This window comes from Acinonyx jubatus, chromosome B2 (genome assembly GCF_027475565.1).
Source record: "Acinonyx jubatus isolate Ajub_Pintada_27869175 chromosome B2, VMU_Ajub_asm_v1.0, whole genome shotgun sequence".
NCBI classification, from domain to species: domain Eukaryota; kingdom Metazoa; phylum Chordata; class Mammalia; order Carnivora; family Felidae; genus Acinonyx; species Acinonyx jubatus.
This window is the reverse complement of record NC_069385.1, coordinates 109,513,846-109,535,239: the sequence shown is the minus strand read 5'-3', so window position 1 is coordinate 109,535,239 and position 21,394 is coordinate 109,513,846. Positions and strand designations below refer to the sequence as shown.

Here is a 21,394-nt window from a genome sequence, read left to right as displayed (position 1 = left end):
AATCTACAGTAGCCCCTTTTTATCCACAAGGGATATATTCCAAGTCCCCCAGTGGATGCCTGAAACCATGCATAGTACCAAACCCTGTATATACTATGTTTTTTGCTGTACATACACACCTGTGATAAAGTTTAATTTATACATTAGGCACCGTAACAGATTAACAGCGATAACTAATAACAAAACAATGGTTATAACAGTATGCTGTACAAAAGTTATGTGAATGTGGTCTCTCTCAGAATATCTTCTTATAATGTATTCACCCTTTTGGTGATGACAATGAGATGATAAAATGCCTACATGATGAGATGAAGTTAGGGGAATGACATAAACATTATGAACCAGCTTTAGGCTATTTTTAGCCCTCTGACCATGCATCAGAAAGATGATCATCTGCTTCCAGACTATAGCTGACCACAGGTAACTAACTGCTGAAAGTGAAACAGATAAGGGGGAGCTGCTGTAGTCCATTCGCTGAGATGGCTATTCTTACTGCAATAACCGCATTTTCTTGCTCACCGTAGGTTTGTAGCTAGCCTTGAATTGGTTACTATAAATCTTAAATTTCTGTGCCTTTAAATTTCCTTTTGTCTATTTCAGGTCATTTGCACTTTGTGAATTCTAGAATTATAGTTTGTCAGTTGTTATTTTTAAGAAAGACTGCCTAGGTTATGATTAGGATTGTGTTTAATCTGTGGATCAGTTGGGGAGAATTGACGTTTTAACAATGAGGTTTGTAGTCCTTGAACATCATATTTCTCCACTTATTAAGGTCTTCTTTATATTTAAATTTTTTTTTTTATTTCTTTCTGAGAAAGAGAGACAGAGACAGAGAGCATGAGTGGGGGAAAGGCAGGGAGAGAGGGAGGCACAGAACTCCATCCAGTCTCTGAGCTGTCAACACAGAGCCCAGTGTGGGGCTTGAACTCATGAACTGTGAGATGATGACCTGAGCCGAAGTCAGATGCTTAACCAACTGAGCCACCCAGGAGCCCCTATTAAGGTCTTCTTTAATCTCTTTAGCAGTGTCTTATAGGATTTATGTAGAAGTTGTGCACGCTTTTGGTTATGTTTATCCCTAAGTATTTTATGGTGGTATATTTTTTTCCTCGTTCCCTATTTTTTTCTGCGAGTATAAAGAAATACAGTTTGTTTCTGATAATTGAACTTATGTCTTGTAACCTTGCAAAATTGGCTTAGCAGTTTTTGTTGTTTTTTTGTTCCTTAGGATTTTTATATAATCAGGTCATTTCTGAATGGGGACAGTTTTATTTTTTCCTTTCCAGCTTTTTATTTCTTTTTTGTACCTTACTGCCTTGGTGAAAGTAGGACATTCTTGCCTTGTTCCCAGTCTTAGGGGATATAGTCAGTCTTTCACTATTGAGTATAATGTTGGATATAGTTTTCTCTTACATACCCTTGATCTCATTGAAGAAGTTCCCTTCTATTTCTAGTTTGCAGAGTTTTTAAAAAATATTACAAATCACTATTGAATATTGTTCACTGCTTTTATGTTGCAGCTTTTGGGATTGTCATAGTTTTCCTTTTTCTTTTTTAAAGGTTTATTTATTTATTTTGGGGGGGACAGAGAGAGAGGGGGAGAATCCCAAGGCTCCGTGCTGTCAGCGCAGAGCCCACTGTGGGGCTCAATCCCATGAACAGTGAGATAATGACCTGAGCCGAAACCAAGAGTCAGGTGCTTAACCAACTGAGCCACCCAGGCACCCCATTGTAGTTTTCCTTTTTTATTTATTAGTGATTGCATTGATTGATTTTTCAAATGTTTTTTCATTACTGAGAGAAGCAGAGCTTGATTATCGTGTATTAACTTTCATATATTACTGGATTCAGTTTGCTAATGTTGTGTTGTCTGTCATTTTCTTGTAATGTCTTTGGTTTTGATATCAGGGTTAATGCTGGCCTTATAAAATGAATTAGGAAGTATTTTTTCTATACTTTCTGAAGAATCTATGTAAAATTGATATGATTTCTTGCTTAAATGTTTGATAGAATTTGCCAATAAAACAAACTATCAAGGCCTGGTATTTTCTTTGAAGGAAGTTTTTGATAACAAATTTCTTTGATACTTTTTACAGTTATTCAGAACTTTATTTCATCTTGTATCAAGGAATGTGTTTCATTGTATAATAAATTTATTGATACTAAAGTCATACATAATATTTGCTTATGCTGTTGATGTCTGTGGTATCTATAGTGAGGTCCTCTTTTTCATTCCTTATGTTAGTAATTTGTGTTTTTCTCTCTTCAATCAGATTTATGAATCTTTTCAAAGAATCTGACTTTCGCTTTGTTAATATTCTCTTTTATCTGTTCTGTTTCACTGATTTCTGCTCTTACTGTTACTCTTCTTTTTGCTTACTTTAGGTTTAATATGCTTATATTTTATTCTTTAATCTGTCAGTTATTTAGAAGTATATTGCTTAATTTCCAAATACTTGAAGCTTTTCTAGATACATTGTAACTGATTTCTAACACAAATGTTCTATAAGGTTTTGGTCTCGAATTTATTGAGACTTGTTTTATAACTCAGTCTTGAATGTTCCATATGCACTTAAAAGTTGTGTTCTGCAGTTGTTGGATATAATATTGTATAAATGTCAATTAGGACAACGTGATGGGTACTGCCATTCAGGTCTTCTATATGCTTATTTATTGATTTTTATTATGACTAGCTTTTTTTATCAGTTACTGAGAAAGGGGTATTAAAATATTCAGATGTGATTGTGGATTTATTTATTTCTTCTGTCCGTTTATGTTTCAGTTATCAACTCTTATTAGCCACACATAGATATTTATAATTGCTGTGACTTTCTGATTATTGATCCTTTTGTCATTATGAATTGTCAGTATCCTTTATCAATTCTGGTAATATTCCTTGTTCCAGGTCTATTTTATCAGATGTCAATATAACCATTCCTACCTATCACAGCATATCCACTATACTTCTGGGGTTTTTTACTCTATTCTGTGGTTGCCCTAGAGTTTGCAGTATATATTTACAATCAGTCCAAGTTTACTTTGTCTGAGAAAGTTTTTCTTGCTCCTTCACTTTTGAAGAATAATTTTGCAGGTACAGAATTCTAGGTTGGTGAGGTTTTTCCTTCAATATTTTAAATATTCCACTCTACTCTCTTCTTGCTTGCATGGTTTCTGAGGAGAAGTCCAGATATAATTCTTATCTTTGTTCCTCTATAGGTGTGATGTTTTTCTTCTCTGGCTTCTTTATCTGTCATTTTCTGTAATCTGAGAACGATATGCCTAGGAATAGGGGTTTTTTTGGCATTTATCATACTTGATGTTCTCTGAATCTTGGCTTGGTATCTGACATTAATTTAGGGAAATTCTCAGTAATTATTGTTTCAGATGTTTTTTCTGTTCCTTTCTCTTTCTTCTCTTTCTCTTCTCTGGTATTCCTATTACACATACATTATATTTTTTGTAGGTGTCTCACATTTCATGGATAGTTCTGTTTTTCTTCCAGTCTTTTTTCTGTTTGCTTTTCAGATTGTTGAGATATTCTCAAGCTCAAGGATTCTTTGCTTAGCCATGTCCAGTCTACTAATAAGCCCATCAAAGGCATGCTTCATTCTGTTATAGTGTTTTAATCTCTAGCATTTCTTTTTGGTTTTCTCTTAAGATTTCAGGGGGCGCCTGGGTGGCTCATTCGGTTAAGTGTCTGACTTCAGTTCAGGTCATGATCTCACGGTTCGTGGGTTCAAGCCCTGCATCGGGCTCTGTGCTGACAGCTCAGAGCCTGGAGCCTGCTTTGGATTCTCCCTCTCTCTCTGCCCCTCCCCTGCTCATGCTTTGTCTCTCTCTTTCTCTCTCAAAAGTAAACATTAAAAAAAATAAATAAAATAAAGATAGATTTGGGGCACCTGGATGGCTCAATAGGTTAAGCATCTGACTCCAGCTTAGGTCATGATCTCACAGTTTGTGAGTCTGAGCTCCATGTTGGTCTCTGTGCTGACAGCTCAGAGCCTGGAGCCTGCTTTGAGTTCTGTGACTTCCTGTCTCTCTGACCTTCTCCTGCCCCTGCTCACACTGTCTCTGTTTCTCTTTCTGTGTCTCTGTCTCTCTTTCTCTCAAAAATAAATAAACATAAATAAAAGTTAAAAAAAAAAAAGATTTCCAGCTCTGCTTACATTGCCCATCTGTGCTTGTATGCTGTCTGCTGTAGCCATTAGAGCCCGTAACATATTAATCACAGTTGTTTTAAATTTCAGGTCGGATAATTCCAACATTTCTGACATATCTGACTCTGATTCTGATGCTTGCTCTGTCTCTTTAAACTGTATTTTTAGACTTTTAGTATGTTTTGATAGCCAGGCATATGATATACTAGGTAAAAGGAACTCCATAGGCCTTTAGTGATGTAGTAGTAAGGCATGGGGAAGGGCAAACATTATAGAGTCCTATGATTAGATCTCAGTCTTCTAGTGAGCCTGTACCTCTGGACTCGGAACTTCACATGTGCTTCTCAACACTGCCCCCATCCTCATCTGTCTTTCTGTGGGGCAGGATAGCTAGGGTGGGCTGGAATTGGATATTTCTCTTTCCCAGGCCCGTTAGACTCTGATAAAACCCTAGCAGGTTAGGCTGTGATTACAGTTTCTTCTGAGGGCAGACTATTATTATTTTTTAAGTTTATTTATTTATTTTTGAGTGGGAGGGGTACACAGAGAGAGAATGAGAGAGAGTGAGAAAGAGGATCTCAAGCAGGCATTGCACTTTCAGCGCAGAGCCCAGTGCAGAGTTTTTAAGAACAGAATGCCCTTGCATATTTCACAATGGTTCCTTTTTTTTTTTTTAAACCCCTGCTGGAAACAGGAGAGGATTTTTCTCTGATGTTCACTGTGAGAACTAGTAGAACTCCAGGAAATAAAACTCACCAAACGTGAGGCCCTGATGACTGGGTCACTCTCCAGTGCCCAGTGACTGAAGTTTTTAATCTCTCCGATGTTCACACTGAACTGAGCTTCCAGCAATTTGTCAGGTACAGTTCAGGTTTCCTACCTCACCAGTGGTACCTATAGAGGTTTGTGTTTGTTGGTTTCTGCTCTCACAAGTCAGTATTCTCTGTATTCATCTGTTGGTCTCTACAATTTTGGGGGTAGCAGTTTGTCCTGTGACCTCACTTCTTTTGTAAATCTAAGAATAGTTATTGATTTTTCAGTTTGTTTAGCTTTTTACTTGTTAGGACAGTGTGGTAACCTCCAAACTTTGTACATGCTGGACTGGAAACTGGAAGTCTGCGTTCAATTTTAAGGATATTTTCCTGTACATAGAATTCTGGGTTGATAATTTTTTTTTCCTTTTCAACATTTTAAGGATGTTCCGTTGTCCTCTGACCTCTGTTGTTTCTGATAATGTCAGCTTTTTATTAGCATATGTATGGTGCTTTGTGTGAAATGTGCTGGTTTCCTCTAGCTGCCTTCGAGATTTTTACTTTTTTATTTTTCTTTTCTTTTGAGAGAGGGAGAGAGCACGAGCGAGGGAGGCAGAGAGAGAGAGAGAGAGAGAGAGAGAGAATCTTAAGTAGGCTCCACGCACAGTGAGAACCCAACGCAGGGCTTGATCCCACAACGGTGAGATCATGACCTGCGCCAAAATCAAGAGTCAGATGCCTAACCAACTGAGCCACCCAGGCACCCCTGTCTTTGGATTTTAGCAGTGTGACTGTGATACGTCTAGCTGTGCATTCTTTGTTTTTGTCCTCATGGGGTTCCTTGAGTTTCTTGGAGCGTAAGTTGATGGCTTGAACCAAATTTGGGAAGTTTAGATTATTACTTTTTCAAATATATTTTCTGCATTTTTTTCCATTCCTGGGACTCCAGTTACACAGTAGTATAATTGAAGGACTAATTAGAACCACATAGTAGCGCATATGTATAACTTATAAATATATGTAAAGTTGCTGTGAATATATGTGTGTATTATGAATATATTTACATAGATAGTGCATAGTCTAAACATTTTAATGAGAGATGCATGACCCAAGAGAGTTTGGAGATGACTGCTTTCACTAAAGCCCTAAAATCTCAGGAATCTGTGTGTACTTCCACCAAACCAGTATACCTTTAATATGACAACAACTGATCCATAACTGTACACATTTGTCTTTCTGTTAAAGATAGGCTCCTAGAGAACAAGGATCTGGCTTGACTTTTCTATATAATTATGTAAAAACATAAAGACATTGGCTCTCTAGTTGATTTTTAGGAATCCAAAAATGCTATGACAGGCAAAGTAAAACTGGAAGTCACCAAAAATAGGAGAAGCACTGGAGAAAAATATCCCGGCCAAAAGATAACGTATGTATGTTATGTATCATATTCATATGATACAAAAGAGAGCTGGAATAGCAGTTTTCATATCTGACAAATAGAATTTATGGTAGAAAGCATAAAAGACACAAAGAGGCAACCAAATTAAAAAATGGGCAAAGAATCTGAATAGCCATATCTCCAGATGTTCTTATTAGTTATTTTTGTACAACCTTGTGATACTATAAACTACTAAGTTGGACATTTTTTTTTTCTTAACAAGCCATTGCATTGTTTTGTTTTGTTTTTTAACATAAGCCCTGCGGTCACCATGGGGCTTGAATTCATGACCCCAAGATCAAGAGTAACATGTTCTACTGACTGAGCCAACCAGGTGCCCTAAGTTGGACACTTTTGAAAAGATGAATTGTATGTGAATTACATCTCAATTTTTAAAAAGCAATCTGTATAGGGGTGCTTGGGTGGCTCAGTTGGTTAAGCGTCCGACTTCGGCTCAGGTCATGATCTCATGGTTCATGGGTTCGAGCTCTGCATCAGGTTCTGTGCTCACGGCTCAGAGCCTGGAGCCTGCTTCGGATTCTCTGTCTCCCTCGCTCTCAGCCCCTCCCCCACTCGCACCCTGTCTCTCTCTCTCAAAAATAAATAAAACATTAAAAAAAAATTAAAAAACAATCTGTGTATTTGGCCTTAAGGGAAACTTCAGTTAATTCCCAGCTCAGAGCTGTACAGATTGTTCTCCCACTATAGTTAAAATTAGAAACAGCAAAAGGGTAGGTTCAGTGTGTTTAGAAACTAACATTGCTAATGTTAAGTAAATAGATATCACTGAAATCACTAAGGAAATTTAGAAATGGAACTGAATGGTAAAAACATTGTGTGTTGAAATTTTTGGGACATAGCTAAAGGAGTATTTAGAAGGATATATATACCTTTAAATTATTTGCTAAGAAAAAATAAAAATTAAAGATAAGCAATACAGTGAAAACAAATGAAAATGAAAACACAACAATCCAAAATATTTGGGATGCAGCAAAAGTAGTTCTAAGAGGGAAGTTTATACCAACACAGGCCTACCTCAAGAAGCAAGAAAAATCTTAAATATACAACCGAACCTTACACCTAAAGGAGCTGGAAAATGAACAAAATTCAAACCCAAAGGAGGGAAATAATAAAGATTAGAGCAGAAATAAATGATATAGAAACAAAAAACCAAATAGAACAGATCAGTGAAACCAGGATGTGGTTCTTTGAAAAGATCAACAAAATTGATAAACCTCCAGCAAGATTTATTTAAGGAGAGAAGACCCAAATAACAAAGTCACTAGTAAAGGAAATAACAACCAACACCATGGAAATACAAACAGTTTTTACAGAATATTATGAAAACCTATATGCCAACAAATTGGACAACTTAGAAGAAATGGAGGGGTGCCTGGTTGGCTTAATTGGAAGAGCATGTGACCCTTGACCTTAGGGTTGTGAGTTCAAGCCCTATGTTCAAGCCCTAAGAAAAACAAAAATGGAGGCATCACAATTCCAGATTTCAAGTTGTATTACAAAGCGGTAGTAATTAAAACAGTATGGTACTGGCATAAATAGACACATAGAGCAATGGAACAGAATAGAAAACCCAGAAATAAACCCACAACTATATGGTCAGTTAATCCTCAACAAAGGAGGAATGAATATACAATGGGGAAAGACAGTCTCTTCAATGAATGGTGTTGGAAAAAAAGGATCACTTTTCTTTCATCATACACAGAAATAAATTCAAAATTTATTAAAGACCTAAATGTGAGATCTGAAACCAGAAAAATCCTTGAAGAAAGCACAGGCAGTAATCTCTCTGACATTGGCCATAGCAACATTTTTCTAGATATGTCTCCTGAGGCATGGGAAATAAAAGCAAAAATAAACAGTTGGGACTACATCAAAGTAAAAATTTTCTGTGCAATGAAAGAAACAATCAATAAAGCTAGAAGACAATCTTCTGAATGAGAGAAAATATTTGCAAATGACTTATCTGATAAAAGGTTAGTATCCAAAATATATAAAGAACTGATATACTGAATACCTAAAAAACAAATAATCCAGTTAAAAAATGGGCAAAGATACGAACAGTCATTTCTCCAAAGAAGATAGACCAATGGGGCCAATAGACACATGAAAAGATGCTCAACATCACTCATCATCAGGGAAATGTAAATTAAAATTGCAGTGAGATACCACCATAAACCTGTCAGAATGGCTAAAATCAAAACAAGAAACAACCAAGTATTAGGACATGGAGAGAAAGGAACCCTCATACACTGTTGGTGGGAATGCAGCCACTATGGAAAATGGTATTGAGGTTCCTCAAAAAATTAAAAATACTAGAACTAACCTGTGATCCAGTAATCATACCACTGGATATTTACCCCCAAAATACAAAAACACTAATTCAAAGGGATATATGCACCCTATTTTTATTGCAGCATTATTCACAATAGCCAAACTATGGAGGCCGTCCAAGTGTCCATTGATAGATGAGCAGGTAAAGAAGATGTGGTATATGGGGTGCCTGAGTGGCTCAGTCAGTTAAGCATCCAACTTCGTCTCAGGTCATGGTCTCGCAGTTCGTGAGTTTGAGCCCCACGTCAGGTTCTGTGCTGACAGCTCAGAGGCTGGAGCCTACTTTGGATTCTGTGTTTCCCTCTCTTTCTGCCCCCTCCACCACTCACACTTTGCCCCCCCCCCCAAAAAATAAACATTTAAAAAATTTTTTTAAAAAGATGTGGTATATATTACACAATGGAGTATTATTCAGCCATAAAACGGAATGAAATCTTGCCATTTGCAACAATATGGATAGAGCTAAAGAGTATAATGCTAAGTGAAATAAGTCAGTCAGAGAAAGACAAATACCATATGATCTCACTCATATGGAATTTAAGATACAAGCAAAGGAAGAAAATAGACAAACCGAGAAACAGACTTTTTTTTTTTTAAAGCTTATTTATTTTGAGCAAGAGATAGCAGGGGAGGGGCAGAGAGAGAGGGAGAAAGAATCCCAAGCAGGCTTCATGCTGTCAGCATGGAACCCAGCTCAGAGCTCGATCCCACAGACTGTGAGATCATGACTTGAGCCGAGACCATGAATCCAAGGCTCAACCAACTAAGCTACCCAGGTGCCCCAGAAACAGACTCTGAACTGTAGAGAACAAACTGATGGGTTGCCAAAGGGTAAGTTGGTGGGGGATAGGGGAAATAGGTGATGGGAATTAAAGAGTACACTTATCATGATGAAAAAAAGAAAAATAAAATGATTTTTAAAAAGGCTGTACACACCTATCATTCCTGGCTCTGTCTGCTGAAAGGGCCTAGAAACAATGGAACTCCTGAAGCAGTGAGCACACTGATATAACTATTTGCATAAATAAATAAGTAAATAAATAAATGGGAGAGAAGGGATGTTTTCAGTAGTTTTTCCATACTGAAAATTCCAATTAATAAAATAGGAAGGAGGGAAATAGAAAGTCACCATTAGACAAATAACACAGCAGTAATTGTAGACAAGATCCATTGGTCGATGCTAAAACGAGTGGCTGAAAGTTTGAGAAATAGACTATTTGCATAGTCTCAAAGTATCTCTCCCCAAATAGATTTAGTTGCAAAAGATACAATAGCAACTTTGTAGTGAAGAAATCTGACAGACACCACCTTAACAAAGTAAGCAACGTTAACGCCACCAGTACTAAGACCTATCGAATCAGCATCATGTGCCCCCTGTTTGATGTACTGAGAAGGGCAAAGCACCACTTCTGTGACATCGCTTCTGTGGTATTCTTGCCAGAAATGCATCACTCAATCTAATCGTGAAAACGTCAAACCCAAATTGTGCGACCTCTGCAAAATAACTGTGACAAGTATTCTTCAAAAGGTTATGGTCACAAAAATGGAGAAAAGACTGAGGAGCTGTTAGAACTTGGAGGAGACTAAGGAAACATGACGTCTAATGCAATGTGGGATCCTGTATTGTATCCTGAGAGAGAAAAAAGGATCATAGTGGGAAAACTGATGACTTTTGAATAAGGGCTGTAGTTCATAATACTGTGCCGATATTAATTTCTTTGTATTGTTAACCTTGGGAAAAATTTGGTGAGGGTATAAAGGAACTCTGTACTATTTTTGCAACTTTATGAGTAAAATTATTTCAGAGACAAAATAAAAATATACAGGGTAAACATTCAGCTCAGTAAGTTAGAAGAACAATTGAGTATACTCAAAGGAAAAAGAAGAGAAAAAGTTCGGAAAATAAAAGATGTACTGACTCTCGGGGCACCTGGGTGGCGTCCGACTTCGGCTCAGGTCATGATCTCACAGTCGTGGGTTCGAGCCCTATGTCGGGGCTCTGTGCCGACAGCTCAGATCCTGGAGCCTGCTTCAGATTCTGTGTCTCCCTCTTTCTCTGCCCCTCCCCTGCTCACGCTCTGTCTCTCTCTGTCTCTCAGTAATAAATAAACGTTAAAAAAATTTTTTTTTAATTAAAAAAAGATGTACTGACTCTGGAATTGTTATGCCATTTTTCTTGCAAGACTGAATAAGAAAAAGAGAATGTAGTACATAAGATTCAAAATGAAAATTGAAAATCATACTGCGTTTCTTTTGATGATATCATATCTTGCCAAGCTAGGTCCTCTACATTGCTGTGATTGAAAGCAGATACTTCGTGGAACAGGCAATGAAGGTTGCAGTGTCCACAATTTGATTCTAGGAGTTGAAAAATTGTCTAGTACCCAATAGGTACTAAGTTGTTTGAGCCTATTTGATAAGCAGAACAATTACATGTTTCTTTTAATCAAAGGGTACCCTGAAAAAAAAGAAATATAGAGACACTGAAGATGTCATGAACCAAGAAAGTTTGTTAACCTTTGAAATACGAGAATTATGAACAACTAAGTTCTTCAAAAATTTTAAAAACCTAGATGAAATGGATAAATTCATAGAAAAATGATAGGCAACTTGAATACAGTATGAGAAACATTAGAATGGTAATCAAATATCTTCCCTCCCACAAACCCCATACCTAGATGACTTTATAGGTAAGTCCTAACAATTTCAAAGGAAAATTCCTCTCTTACACAAGTTACTACAGAAAATGGAAAAAGAGTGAAAACTGCCTTAACTCTTCATGAGGCTAATATAATCTTGATTTCAATCCCTGATAAATTCAAGACATAAAACTGTTTTTTTCATTAATGTAGCTGAAAGGATCCTGAATAAAATATCAGCTTGTCTGCATCTAAGAATATTCTAAAAGAGTGATGCACCGTAATCAAATGGTGTTTAGTTCAGGAATCCAGACAGTTCATCTTTAAAACAATTATTAATGTAGTTCACCATTTTAATAGTTGAGAGAAGAAAAAAATGTTTTCCTGATTTGATTCTGTAAAGCCTTTTATAAATTTCAGTAATTGTTTATGATATAAATTCTGAGCAAAGTATATATAAAACTATTGAATATTTGGGTTTTAGATTTTTAGAAACTTTATTATGGACACTTTCAAACATATTAAAAATAGAGTGAATGATGTTATAGATCTGACATGTACTCATTGCTCAGCTTCAGCAATCACCAATAATATGGCAACTCTTTTTATGCACACACGTATACACACGCACACTTTTTTTTCTTGCCCTGCCGGATTATTTTAAAGCAAATTCCAGACTGCTTGTCTTCTTATGAGTCCTCAGAATATAGCTTTTTTCTCTACAACCATTAACATCCTAAAAAATTAACACTAATTCCTTAACATTATCTAATATCTAGCCTGAGTGGAAATTGTCCTGATTGACTCATAAATGGGGATTCAAAGTTCACACCTTGCATTTGGCTGTTACTCCTCATTTTTTCTTTTAATCTATAATAGCTTCTCTCCCTCTTTTTTTTTTTTTCCTTTTCTTTTCTTTTCTTTTCCAGTTATGTCCCTAAGAAAATGGGTCATTTGTTCTGTGGAATTTTCCACATTCTGGATTTGTTTGTTGTGTCCCCATGGTGTTGCTTAACATGTTTCTTTATGCCCTGTATTTCCTCTGAACAGGTATTTAGGTGTAATTAAATTGTTATGTAGTATTGGAGGGGGGTATGAATACTAACTTCCATGAATACTCATATGTAACTTCTTAATTCTTCATGTCAGGAAGCACATTATGCTTGGTTTTTTTGTTTAAGATGATCAGTGGGTTTAGGTATGTTGCAGATGCAACCATTATAAAGGTCTTCGTTATCCTTTTTATCTAATGTTTTAGCAGTCACTGATGCTTGTCTAGATCATTATTTTTTATTAGGGGGTAGAAAAATATTCTAACTTAGTTTTTTGTTTGTTAGCTTGTCTTCTATAGAAGAAAAACAGTCCCTCCTCATTCCTTTGATTAGCTTGAAGTTTATATAGGAAAGGCAAGATATATTCTTAATTTTTTTGTAGAAGGGCACTTTCTTTGTAAACCTACTGGGAACATAATACTAATGGATACCCTTTAGAGATGTTTTACTTTAATATTTAAAGTAAGGCAAAGATGCCTACTATTACTGCTGTTGTTTAATATATTACTGGAGGTTCTTGTCAACAGCATAAAAGAAGAAAAACAAAATGGTGTAAAGATTGTAAGGAAAGAGAAAATTGTCATTACATACAGGCTGTATACTCATTTACTCTGGGAGAAAACAAAACAGAATCAACAAACTATTAGAACTGCCTTGAGTTCATCAAGGATACTAAAAATCAATACTGTTTCTTTTCATCATCCTTAAGCAACTAGAAAATGAGGTTGTTTTTTTTTAAAAGGAGATTGGAAGTTTATTGAATACACCACAAGGGAGCAGTGGGCAGGACAGCAAAGGAGAGACTGCCTAGAAAATGAGATTTTGAAAAAATACTTATTTAAAATAAAACCTAGAGAGTACCTAGATAATAGTCTAATCAAGAATATAAGGATTCATATGAAGAAAACTTTACAACTTCAGTAAAAGACTTAAGAAAGAATCATGGATGTGATAATTTACTCTTATAATGATGTTCTTACTCTTGAAGCTTATCAATAAATTCTAAGTAATCTCTGTCAAAATTTTAGCTGGATATTTTTGAGGCACTCTATACACTTATCCTAAGTAATGTGTGGAAGAATAAAGAAGAGTTTGTGAATAGCTGAGCCAGCATTTTCGAAAGAGAATAAAAGGGAACTTATCCTGCCAGATATTAAGACCTACTACAAAGCCATAGTAATACAGTTTGGTATGATGTAAGAACAAATAAATCACTGACACATATTAGAGAGCTTATAGACCAAAGAAGATATGGGAGCTTTATAAAGATGACCCCATAACTAATAGGTAAAAGTTAAATCATTTAGTAGATGGTGTTGGAAAAAAATAGCTCAGTATATATTGAGAAATAAAACCTTATTCTACATGATATACAAAGGTACAGTTGTATTCCACCTAAATGTGGAAGATAAAACCAAAAGATGAATAGAAGAAAAAGAGGAATATTTTTGTGACTTGGGGTTGGTTGAGGAAAGAACTTCCTAAAACCTCACAGTATAAACCAATTGCATGTGTGTGTATGTGAATTTAATTGCATCAGAATAGGTAGTACTATTTAACAAAGGACCCCATAGGCAAAATTAATACACAAGTGACAAACAGGAGACAATATTTGCAATGTTTAATATTGCCAGGTGCCATTATCCTCTAGATTAGATTCTGCAAATAAGATAAAAGAAAGCAATCCCAGCAGAAAAATGGGCAAAGACAATTTATAGAAAAGGAAGCCCCAAAAGTAATAAGCATATAAAGAGTTGCTCAAAGATACTAGCGACCAGGGACATGCAGATTAAAACAATATGACATTATTTCAAATATGTTGACCTTGCACATATTAGAAAACCAGATAAAACCAAATGCTGATGAAGATGCAGGGCTATAAAAACCCTCATACACTGATGGGGGATATGTAGCCACTCTGGACTGTAGCATGGCACTCAGAATAAGAACTTAACATGAATTATGACCCAGAAATTCTGCTCTTGAGTTTATATGCCAAAGAACGTCGCAGACATATCTGTAAGAGAACATTTACACAATGTTTATTACAGCATTGTATAGTAGAAAGGCATTGGAGGTTGTCCAGGTGTCCAGTGCAGGGAGAGTAGAGAGAGAAAATATTTTGGTTACGTGACATAGCATACTATGTAGCCATTGGAAACAGCAAATCAGATGTACACATACAAAATGAATGGATTATGTTACAGACGTGTAAATGTAACGATGAGATATATAACACAATGAGAGTTAACATGCATTAAAAATACATGCGTTCAGGCAGCTTTTCCTGCCAACACGGGTCCTGTCCTGTGCTTTTAATAAAATCACCTTTTTGCACCAAAAAAAAAAAAAAAAAAAATGCACTCAAATACATTTTGCAAAAACACATACAACTAAAAGGGCACACAATAAGCACAGTAGAATGGTTGCCTATCAGGATACAGGAACTAGGCTAAGGTGAAATTTAAAGATGTTCCTAACTCCCCATCTCATTTCATGGAAGTGTAGGGATTCTTTTGTGTAGGATATGATCTGTAAATGTGTCTAGCTGGCAGTATGATGAAAGCAAATGAAACGACTGAAATGAAATGGGAATTTGATATCTCCAAATCTAGTGTGAGATCTACACATCTACATATCCAGAATGAGAAGCAGGTCCTTAAGCTGACTTCATTGCTCAAAGATCTCACAGATCTTTGAGAATAATATTTCCTTCTAACACCAAAGCACTTCCCTATTCTGGCTCTTCTAGGATGGATTCCAATTGAAATATTATGTTGTGATATATACAGTTATTTTATGACACTCTGATTTTTTTTTTCTTTAACTTTACAGAGACTGTGCAGTTGATCCAACTTGTGTTTTATGCATGGAGTGCTTTTTGGGAAGTATTCACAGAGACCATCGATATAGGGTTAGTAATGCCCAGATAATAACCATACCCACTATTAAATTTTATATTAGATACCTTTTCTGTCTTTTTTAAATTCCAAGATTTAACACTAAAATGGGGGAGACTGGTTTAAGAAATGTGTTATTTTAACACCATTAAACATATGATAGCAGTGTAGAAATGAATTATGAACCCAGGCTTCCTGAATACATGGTTTAGGAAAGACAACACAGATATCAGCTCCTGCATATTGCTTTTCAGCTAGTTTGTTTTGCTATTTTCTTATGTTTATTATCTTCATAATTCTAGGTTTATGCAGAAGGTTATCAAAAATTAGAGGATAAAGATGAGAGGTAAAGTGGGAGGGAGGTTCTGAAGGGAAGGACATGGGAGAAAAGGAGTAAGGAAGTGTCAGGATTATACATTTAAGAAATGCTTTGTTGGTCATTGTCTACAGAAGATTTGTCATTTCTTAATATTAAAGAGGCATCTACTACATCGCGGAAGAGGGCCCAACTCCAGAACATAAGACCCACCTATTTTATTATTTTTCTACTGCTATAATGCAGTCAGTACTTTGCAAAAAGTCAGGTATGTTTGCTTTTAAATCAAGGATATGAACAAAGACAGTTTATGCTAAGCCTGTCCTAAGCCTGTCCTGGTTCCTCTACTAGAAATTGAAGGCAAAGCCGTGAGCATTCAAAAGTTAAGGAAGTGTTAGTAGCTGGAACTTTTCACCCTCAAATGAAATAGTAGAGGGAATATTGCAATCTTATTATTAATCCAGGAGCCCTGTTGGCTCAGGACTTTTCCTCCTGTTTGTTTTTTTTCACTCTACCCGAGTATTGCTAATAATGAACTAAAGCAGCTACAAAATTAAGACCCCTTGTGTCTTTGTATGTTTTTATTTTCAGAAGTCAGTAAGAGAATCCCAGTTTTCTTTAAGCTGTTCTATCTATATCTCGGGCAACCAGAAGAAGAATAAAAACTATAGGGTTATCATTTTCCAAATGGCTGCCTCCTCATGGTTTGTGGGTTTTTTGTGGGGTTTTTTTGTTTGTTTGCTTGTGTTTCGGCATATATCCCTGCAGCCCCTGGGAATAATTGTCACTTGTGGATTTACATTAATTATATTTTTATATATAACAGATACTTTCTTTGGACAGTATGTAATAGGGCTCATTCTGAAATTTGCAGCAAATACCCACTCCTAAAACTCTCTCGTGCAGTATTTTTTTAAGGCAGAATTTCCTATAATTAATGAGTTGTATCTTGCTAGATTCCTTGACTCATTGCCATATCTTAGGGAAGTATGAATAATTCTTGAACCCTGCAGATGGTGAAAACCTTTTCTGACCAGACAATCCACTTTTACATTTCCTGAGCTGCTTTCCTTGTCCAAGAATGCTATTTAGAGGGTGTTAGAAAAGGAAAAACAAACTATTTCTGTAGTTTTTGTTGGTCACTTTCTCTTATCAGATGCAACAATCTTCTAGGGAAAAATAACCATAGTAATCTTTACAGCTCTTGAATCTGTTATATTACATTAGAACACTGTAACCAGGTGACATTAATACCAACATTGTACCAAAGCCCAGCAGGAAAACCCTGATGGTTTTCCTAATTAAGGAAGTCATGTAGGTAGGCACATTTTACCTCTTTAAACTAGACTAGACACTACAAAGTAGCTTATTTCATTTCAGAATCACTTAATTTAGGCTTATTTAAGCTTTAAAACATCAAGAGGTTTGGCATTTTATTTCATTTTACTCCTCAAAAGAAATGAAACATTTTAGCGACGTTATTTCCTTAGCACTTGCTATTCTTATTTATAATCTGATAGCCCTCAGTAAATACTTATTGACAAGATACTTTACAATTTTTTTTCAAGATGACAACATCAGGAGGTGGAGGTTTCTGTGACTGTGGTGATACTGAAGCTTGGAAAGAGGGTCCTTACTGTCAAAAACATGAACTTAACACCTCTGAAATTGAGGAAGAAGAGGTAAAAACGTTTTCACAAAGTTGTTTTTAAGGAAATACTGTTTTAACCACAAGTTTGAAATATTTTCAGACATAGGAACTAGGTTATGAGAAATGAATAAGCAAAATAGTCCTGTCACTCTTACCATTGACTAGACCTACTTTGAAAGGTCTTTACATTTTATGGATGTCATACCATTGCTATTAGTACTCACTTGTAATTCTGGAAGTTTAATTTAATTTGGACTTCTATTTGAGGTTTTGTTTTAAGTCCTCATTTATTATTGAAAGATTATTTTTCCTATGTGTATAGATTAATTTTGTTGTTTTTTGTATATTTGTGTTGTGACTAAGATTTTGTAGGCCAGGTACCCTTCTTTTCTGTAACTATACGTGGGAGCCAATTCTAATCACCATCTGGCATATCAGTGTCATTGGATATGTGATGAGACCGAGTATAAATAGCAAAGTACAAATTACAGTCACTCCAGCTGTAAATATGTGCTTTTTAAAATTCTTGATTCTGCATTATTTTCTCTAAATGATATTTGTAATGATATAGTAGACTCTTACTAAATAAATACTTAAATCTCTGCTGCTATTTCTGACAGTTTGATGTTTGATTCAACACCCTTATTTCAGATTTTATTTTTAAATGATAGAGAAGTAGATACATTCAAAGTACTTATGCATAGTTAGCAGCTCTGCTACAGATTTGGGGCAAGTGAACATTAATAGTACTTCCTGGTCCTCATACCTTACAAGTCTCAAATATTTGACCTGCACTTTATGGTGCAGGACAGAGTCTTTTAGACTGTGTTCCACTGTGCTTAGGACAGATTAAAATTTGTGTGAAATGATTGAGTGCTATGAAAAACATATATTTTGTGTTTCATTTGCCTTGTGTAAGTGGTGTAGGATTTGCAACAGACACCCAGTGATTAGAGTTTCAGATTTCTCCACTTCTATTGGAGGAGCTCCATTTTTATCTCTTTTATATATTGGATTGGATTTCCATTTGTAAAAATACAAGACAAATATTTGACAAAAAGAGCTGTAGTTTTAATTTAAAAAAATGAAGACTGGTGTAAAACCATGGGAGAAGACATTTGCAAATCATATACAGTAGTCCCACCTTATCCATGGAGGGTGTGTTCCAAGACCCCCTGTTGATATCTGAAGTTGTGGATAGTACTGAACCCTATAGATACTAGTTTTTTTCTTATTCGTACATACCTATGATAAGGTTTAATTTATAAAGTCTAATTTTTTGTCAGTAAGAGACTGGTAATAACTAATAATAAAATAGGATAATTATAACAGTATATCATAATAGAAGTTAGGTGAGTGAGTACTCACTCACTTGCTCTCATAATATTGTACTGTACCTACCTTTCTTGTGATGATGTGAGATGATAAAATGCCTACTTTGATGAGATGAAGTGAGGTGAAGGCCATAGGCATTGTGACATAAAGTTAGGCTACTGTTGACCTTCTGACCGTGCCTCAGAAGAAAGAGTATCTGCTTCCAGTCTCCCAACTGACCTGGTGGTGACCGAAACCATGGATAAGGGGGGGACTTAATGTATCTGAGAAAGGTTTCGTATTCAGAGTATATATCTTACAACTCAACAACAGAACCACAAACAACACAAAAATGGGCAAAGGACTTGAATAGACATTTCTCCAAAGAAGATATAATACACATGACCAACAAACATGTGAAAACATAGTCAGCATCATTAGTTATTAGGGAAATGCAAATTGAAACCACTTCACACCCACTAAGATGGCTATAATCAGAAAAAAAGGAATGTATGTGTTGGTGAAGATGTAGAAAAAGTGGAGCCCTGGTGCATGCCTAAAGGGGATGCAAAATAATTCAGAGCCGTGGAACAGTTTGACTATTCCTCCAAAGATTAAACATAGAATTGCCATATGAGCCTGTAATTTCACTGTTAGGTATATACCCAAAAGCACTGGAAGCAGGTGTTCAAATGAGTATCAACTGTAATGTCTATCAATAGATGAATGGATAGACAAATTGTGGTGTACAGATAACGTACTATTACTCAGACGTAGAAAGGAATGAAATACTGATACCTGGTACAACTTGGATGAACCTCCAAAACATTATTCTAAGTGAAGGAAGCCAGACGCAAAAGAACACATATTGTCTGATTCCATTTATATAAAATACCCAAAATAGGTAAACTTGTAGACAAAGCACACACTGGTGGTTGCCAAGGGCTGGGGAAGGGGAGAATGGCAAAAACTGCTTAATGGGTAGGGGGTTTTACTTTGAAGTAATAGAAATGTTTTGGAACTATAGAAAGGTGGTAGTGGTACAACATTATGAATGTACTAAATACCACCAATTAGTTTACTTTAAAATGGCTAGGTTTCTGTTCGGTGAATTTCACCTCAATAAATTACTTAGAAAAATCTTAGGACTTTTGTTACCTTTTAATGTTTGTTTTAGATAGACTGAAAATAATCTTTGAATAAAATTTGCTTGCAGTGACTCTGTTGACTTTATCCTCATACATCAGTTGGGTAGCTATCAAATATTGACGACTTGAGTTAATTTCCTGTTAGGAAGATGTTAGCAAGCTTGCCTGCCTGGCTGAAGTTATATGGTTCTGCCTGGAGAATCTATACTGCAGCAACTTGACAGAGAATAAACCTCCACACTCTGCCATTTAATTCCAATTTAAGAATTCAGTTAAGAGAAATGAAGTCCTCAAGGATAAGACTGTAAGAGAAGCTGTTTTTAAAATAGCATTTTGTTTAGCATTCCTGGTCCCCACTCAGTAAATTTATACATATATCTAGGTTTTTTTTTATCTTTTATGCTTAAAATGGAAGAAAGCTATAAAATATTTGCAATGTACTTTTTTAGTCTGTCATAGAATTGTTTTTATTGAATGTAATTTTTTATTATACATTTAGCCTGCATCTTAAGAAAAAAGTTGGAAAAAATATACCTGTATATTATCAAGTATATACTTGATAATACACTTCTCTAGGGATAATGTTTAGCAGTTCCATGGATCTTCTCAACTCTTGGCATTTGGGATGGGACTTTTGTTGTTGTTATGTAGGCCAGGGATCAGCAAACTATGGCCCCATAGAGGCCCGTTACTGGCACCATCATAAACTAAGAATGGTTTTTATATTTTTAAATATTTGGAAAAAATCAATAGGATGGTGTCTGTGGCATGTGAAAATGGTAGGAAATTCAGATTTCGGTGTCTATAAACAAAACTGTACTGCAACACAGGTATGTTTAATTGTGCATTGTCTATAACTGCTTTTCCACTGCAACAGCAAAATCGAGCAGCTGTAACAAATACCCTGTAGTCTACAAAAACTAAAAGACTTAGTATCTGACTCTTCACAGGAAAAGTTTGCTGATCCCAGATACATGCTGTCAGAAGCATTGTGTTTACTCTACTTATTTCCCACTCACCAAATGGCAGTAGCATCTCCCATCACTGTGGCAACAGTAAATGCCCAGCCAGGTTTCCAATGGGCCCTTTGGGCATGGGGATAAGTAGGGAGTCTGGACTGTCTCTTTTGATCATCTTCATAGGAACTATAAGAAGTTTCTCTTCCGTCTCTGCATTAGGAAGTGTTATGTTTCTCTTGCTATGGGTCTGGTAACTGATTCCGTTTCCTTTTGTTGAGGCTTCTGGGAAACAGAGCCAAATGTTTGGAAACAGTGCCTGTGTATAGTAGCTATTTGGAAATTTATATGATCTGCCTTTACAGTAAACATATTATCACCTAATTTTCCTACCTTTATTCTGGTTTTGCCCACTTTGTACATCTATTTTTTTTAATACTGTCTCATTACACTGATGTACTCTTAAGTTGCTGTAAAACCTTTTTGGAATGAAATTTAATTCAGTAACAAATGCACCGAATGAACGACCTTGGTGAAGACTTTTTTTTACCTGAAATTTTCCCTTATCGATACTGCTCTCATCTCAAATGAATGCAGATTTGTGATTATTAATAGCTAAAAATTATGCCAAGTACTATACTTTGTTTATCTCATTTAATTCTCAGAACAGTCCTGTTAGATAAGTACTGCTGTTACAGAGATTTTATAGCTGCAGAAGC

The 21,394-nt window shown here is 35.8% G+C and overlaps 1 protein-coding gene across 10 annotated transcripts in view; it reads left to right on the top strand.

Moving 5' to 3' along the window:
- UBR2 (ubiquitin protein ligase E3 component n-recognin 2) overlaps positions 1–21,394 on the top strand; it is a 155,177-nt gene that overhangs the window by 21,496 nt on the left and 112,287 nt on the right. For 9 of the 10 annotated variants that reach the window (XR_008298606.1, XR_008298607.1, XM_027057738.2 and 6 more), the window contains exons 3-4: positions 15,226–15,304; positions 17,175–17,288. The exons of the other annotated variant lie outside the window; for it this stretch is intronic. Coding sequence is in view for 7 of the 9 variants with exons in the window: in XM_027057738.2 (XP_026913539.1) it covers positions 15,226–15,304; positions 17,175–17,288 (193 nt within the window). In the remaining 2 variants the exon portion in view is untranslated. The remainder of the gene's footprint in view (positions 1–15,225; positions 15,305–17,174; positions 17,289–21,394) is intronic. 10 annotated transcript variants of the gene reach the window in all.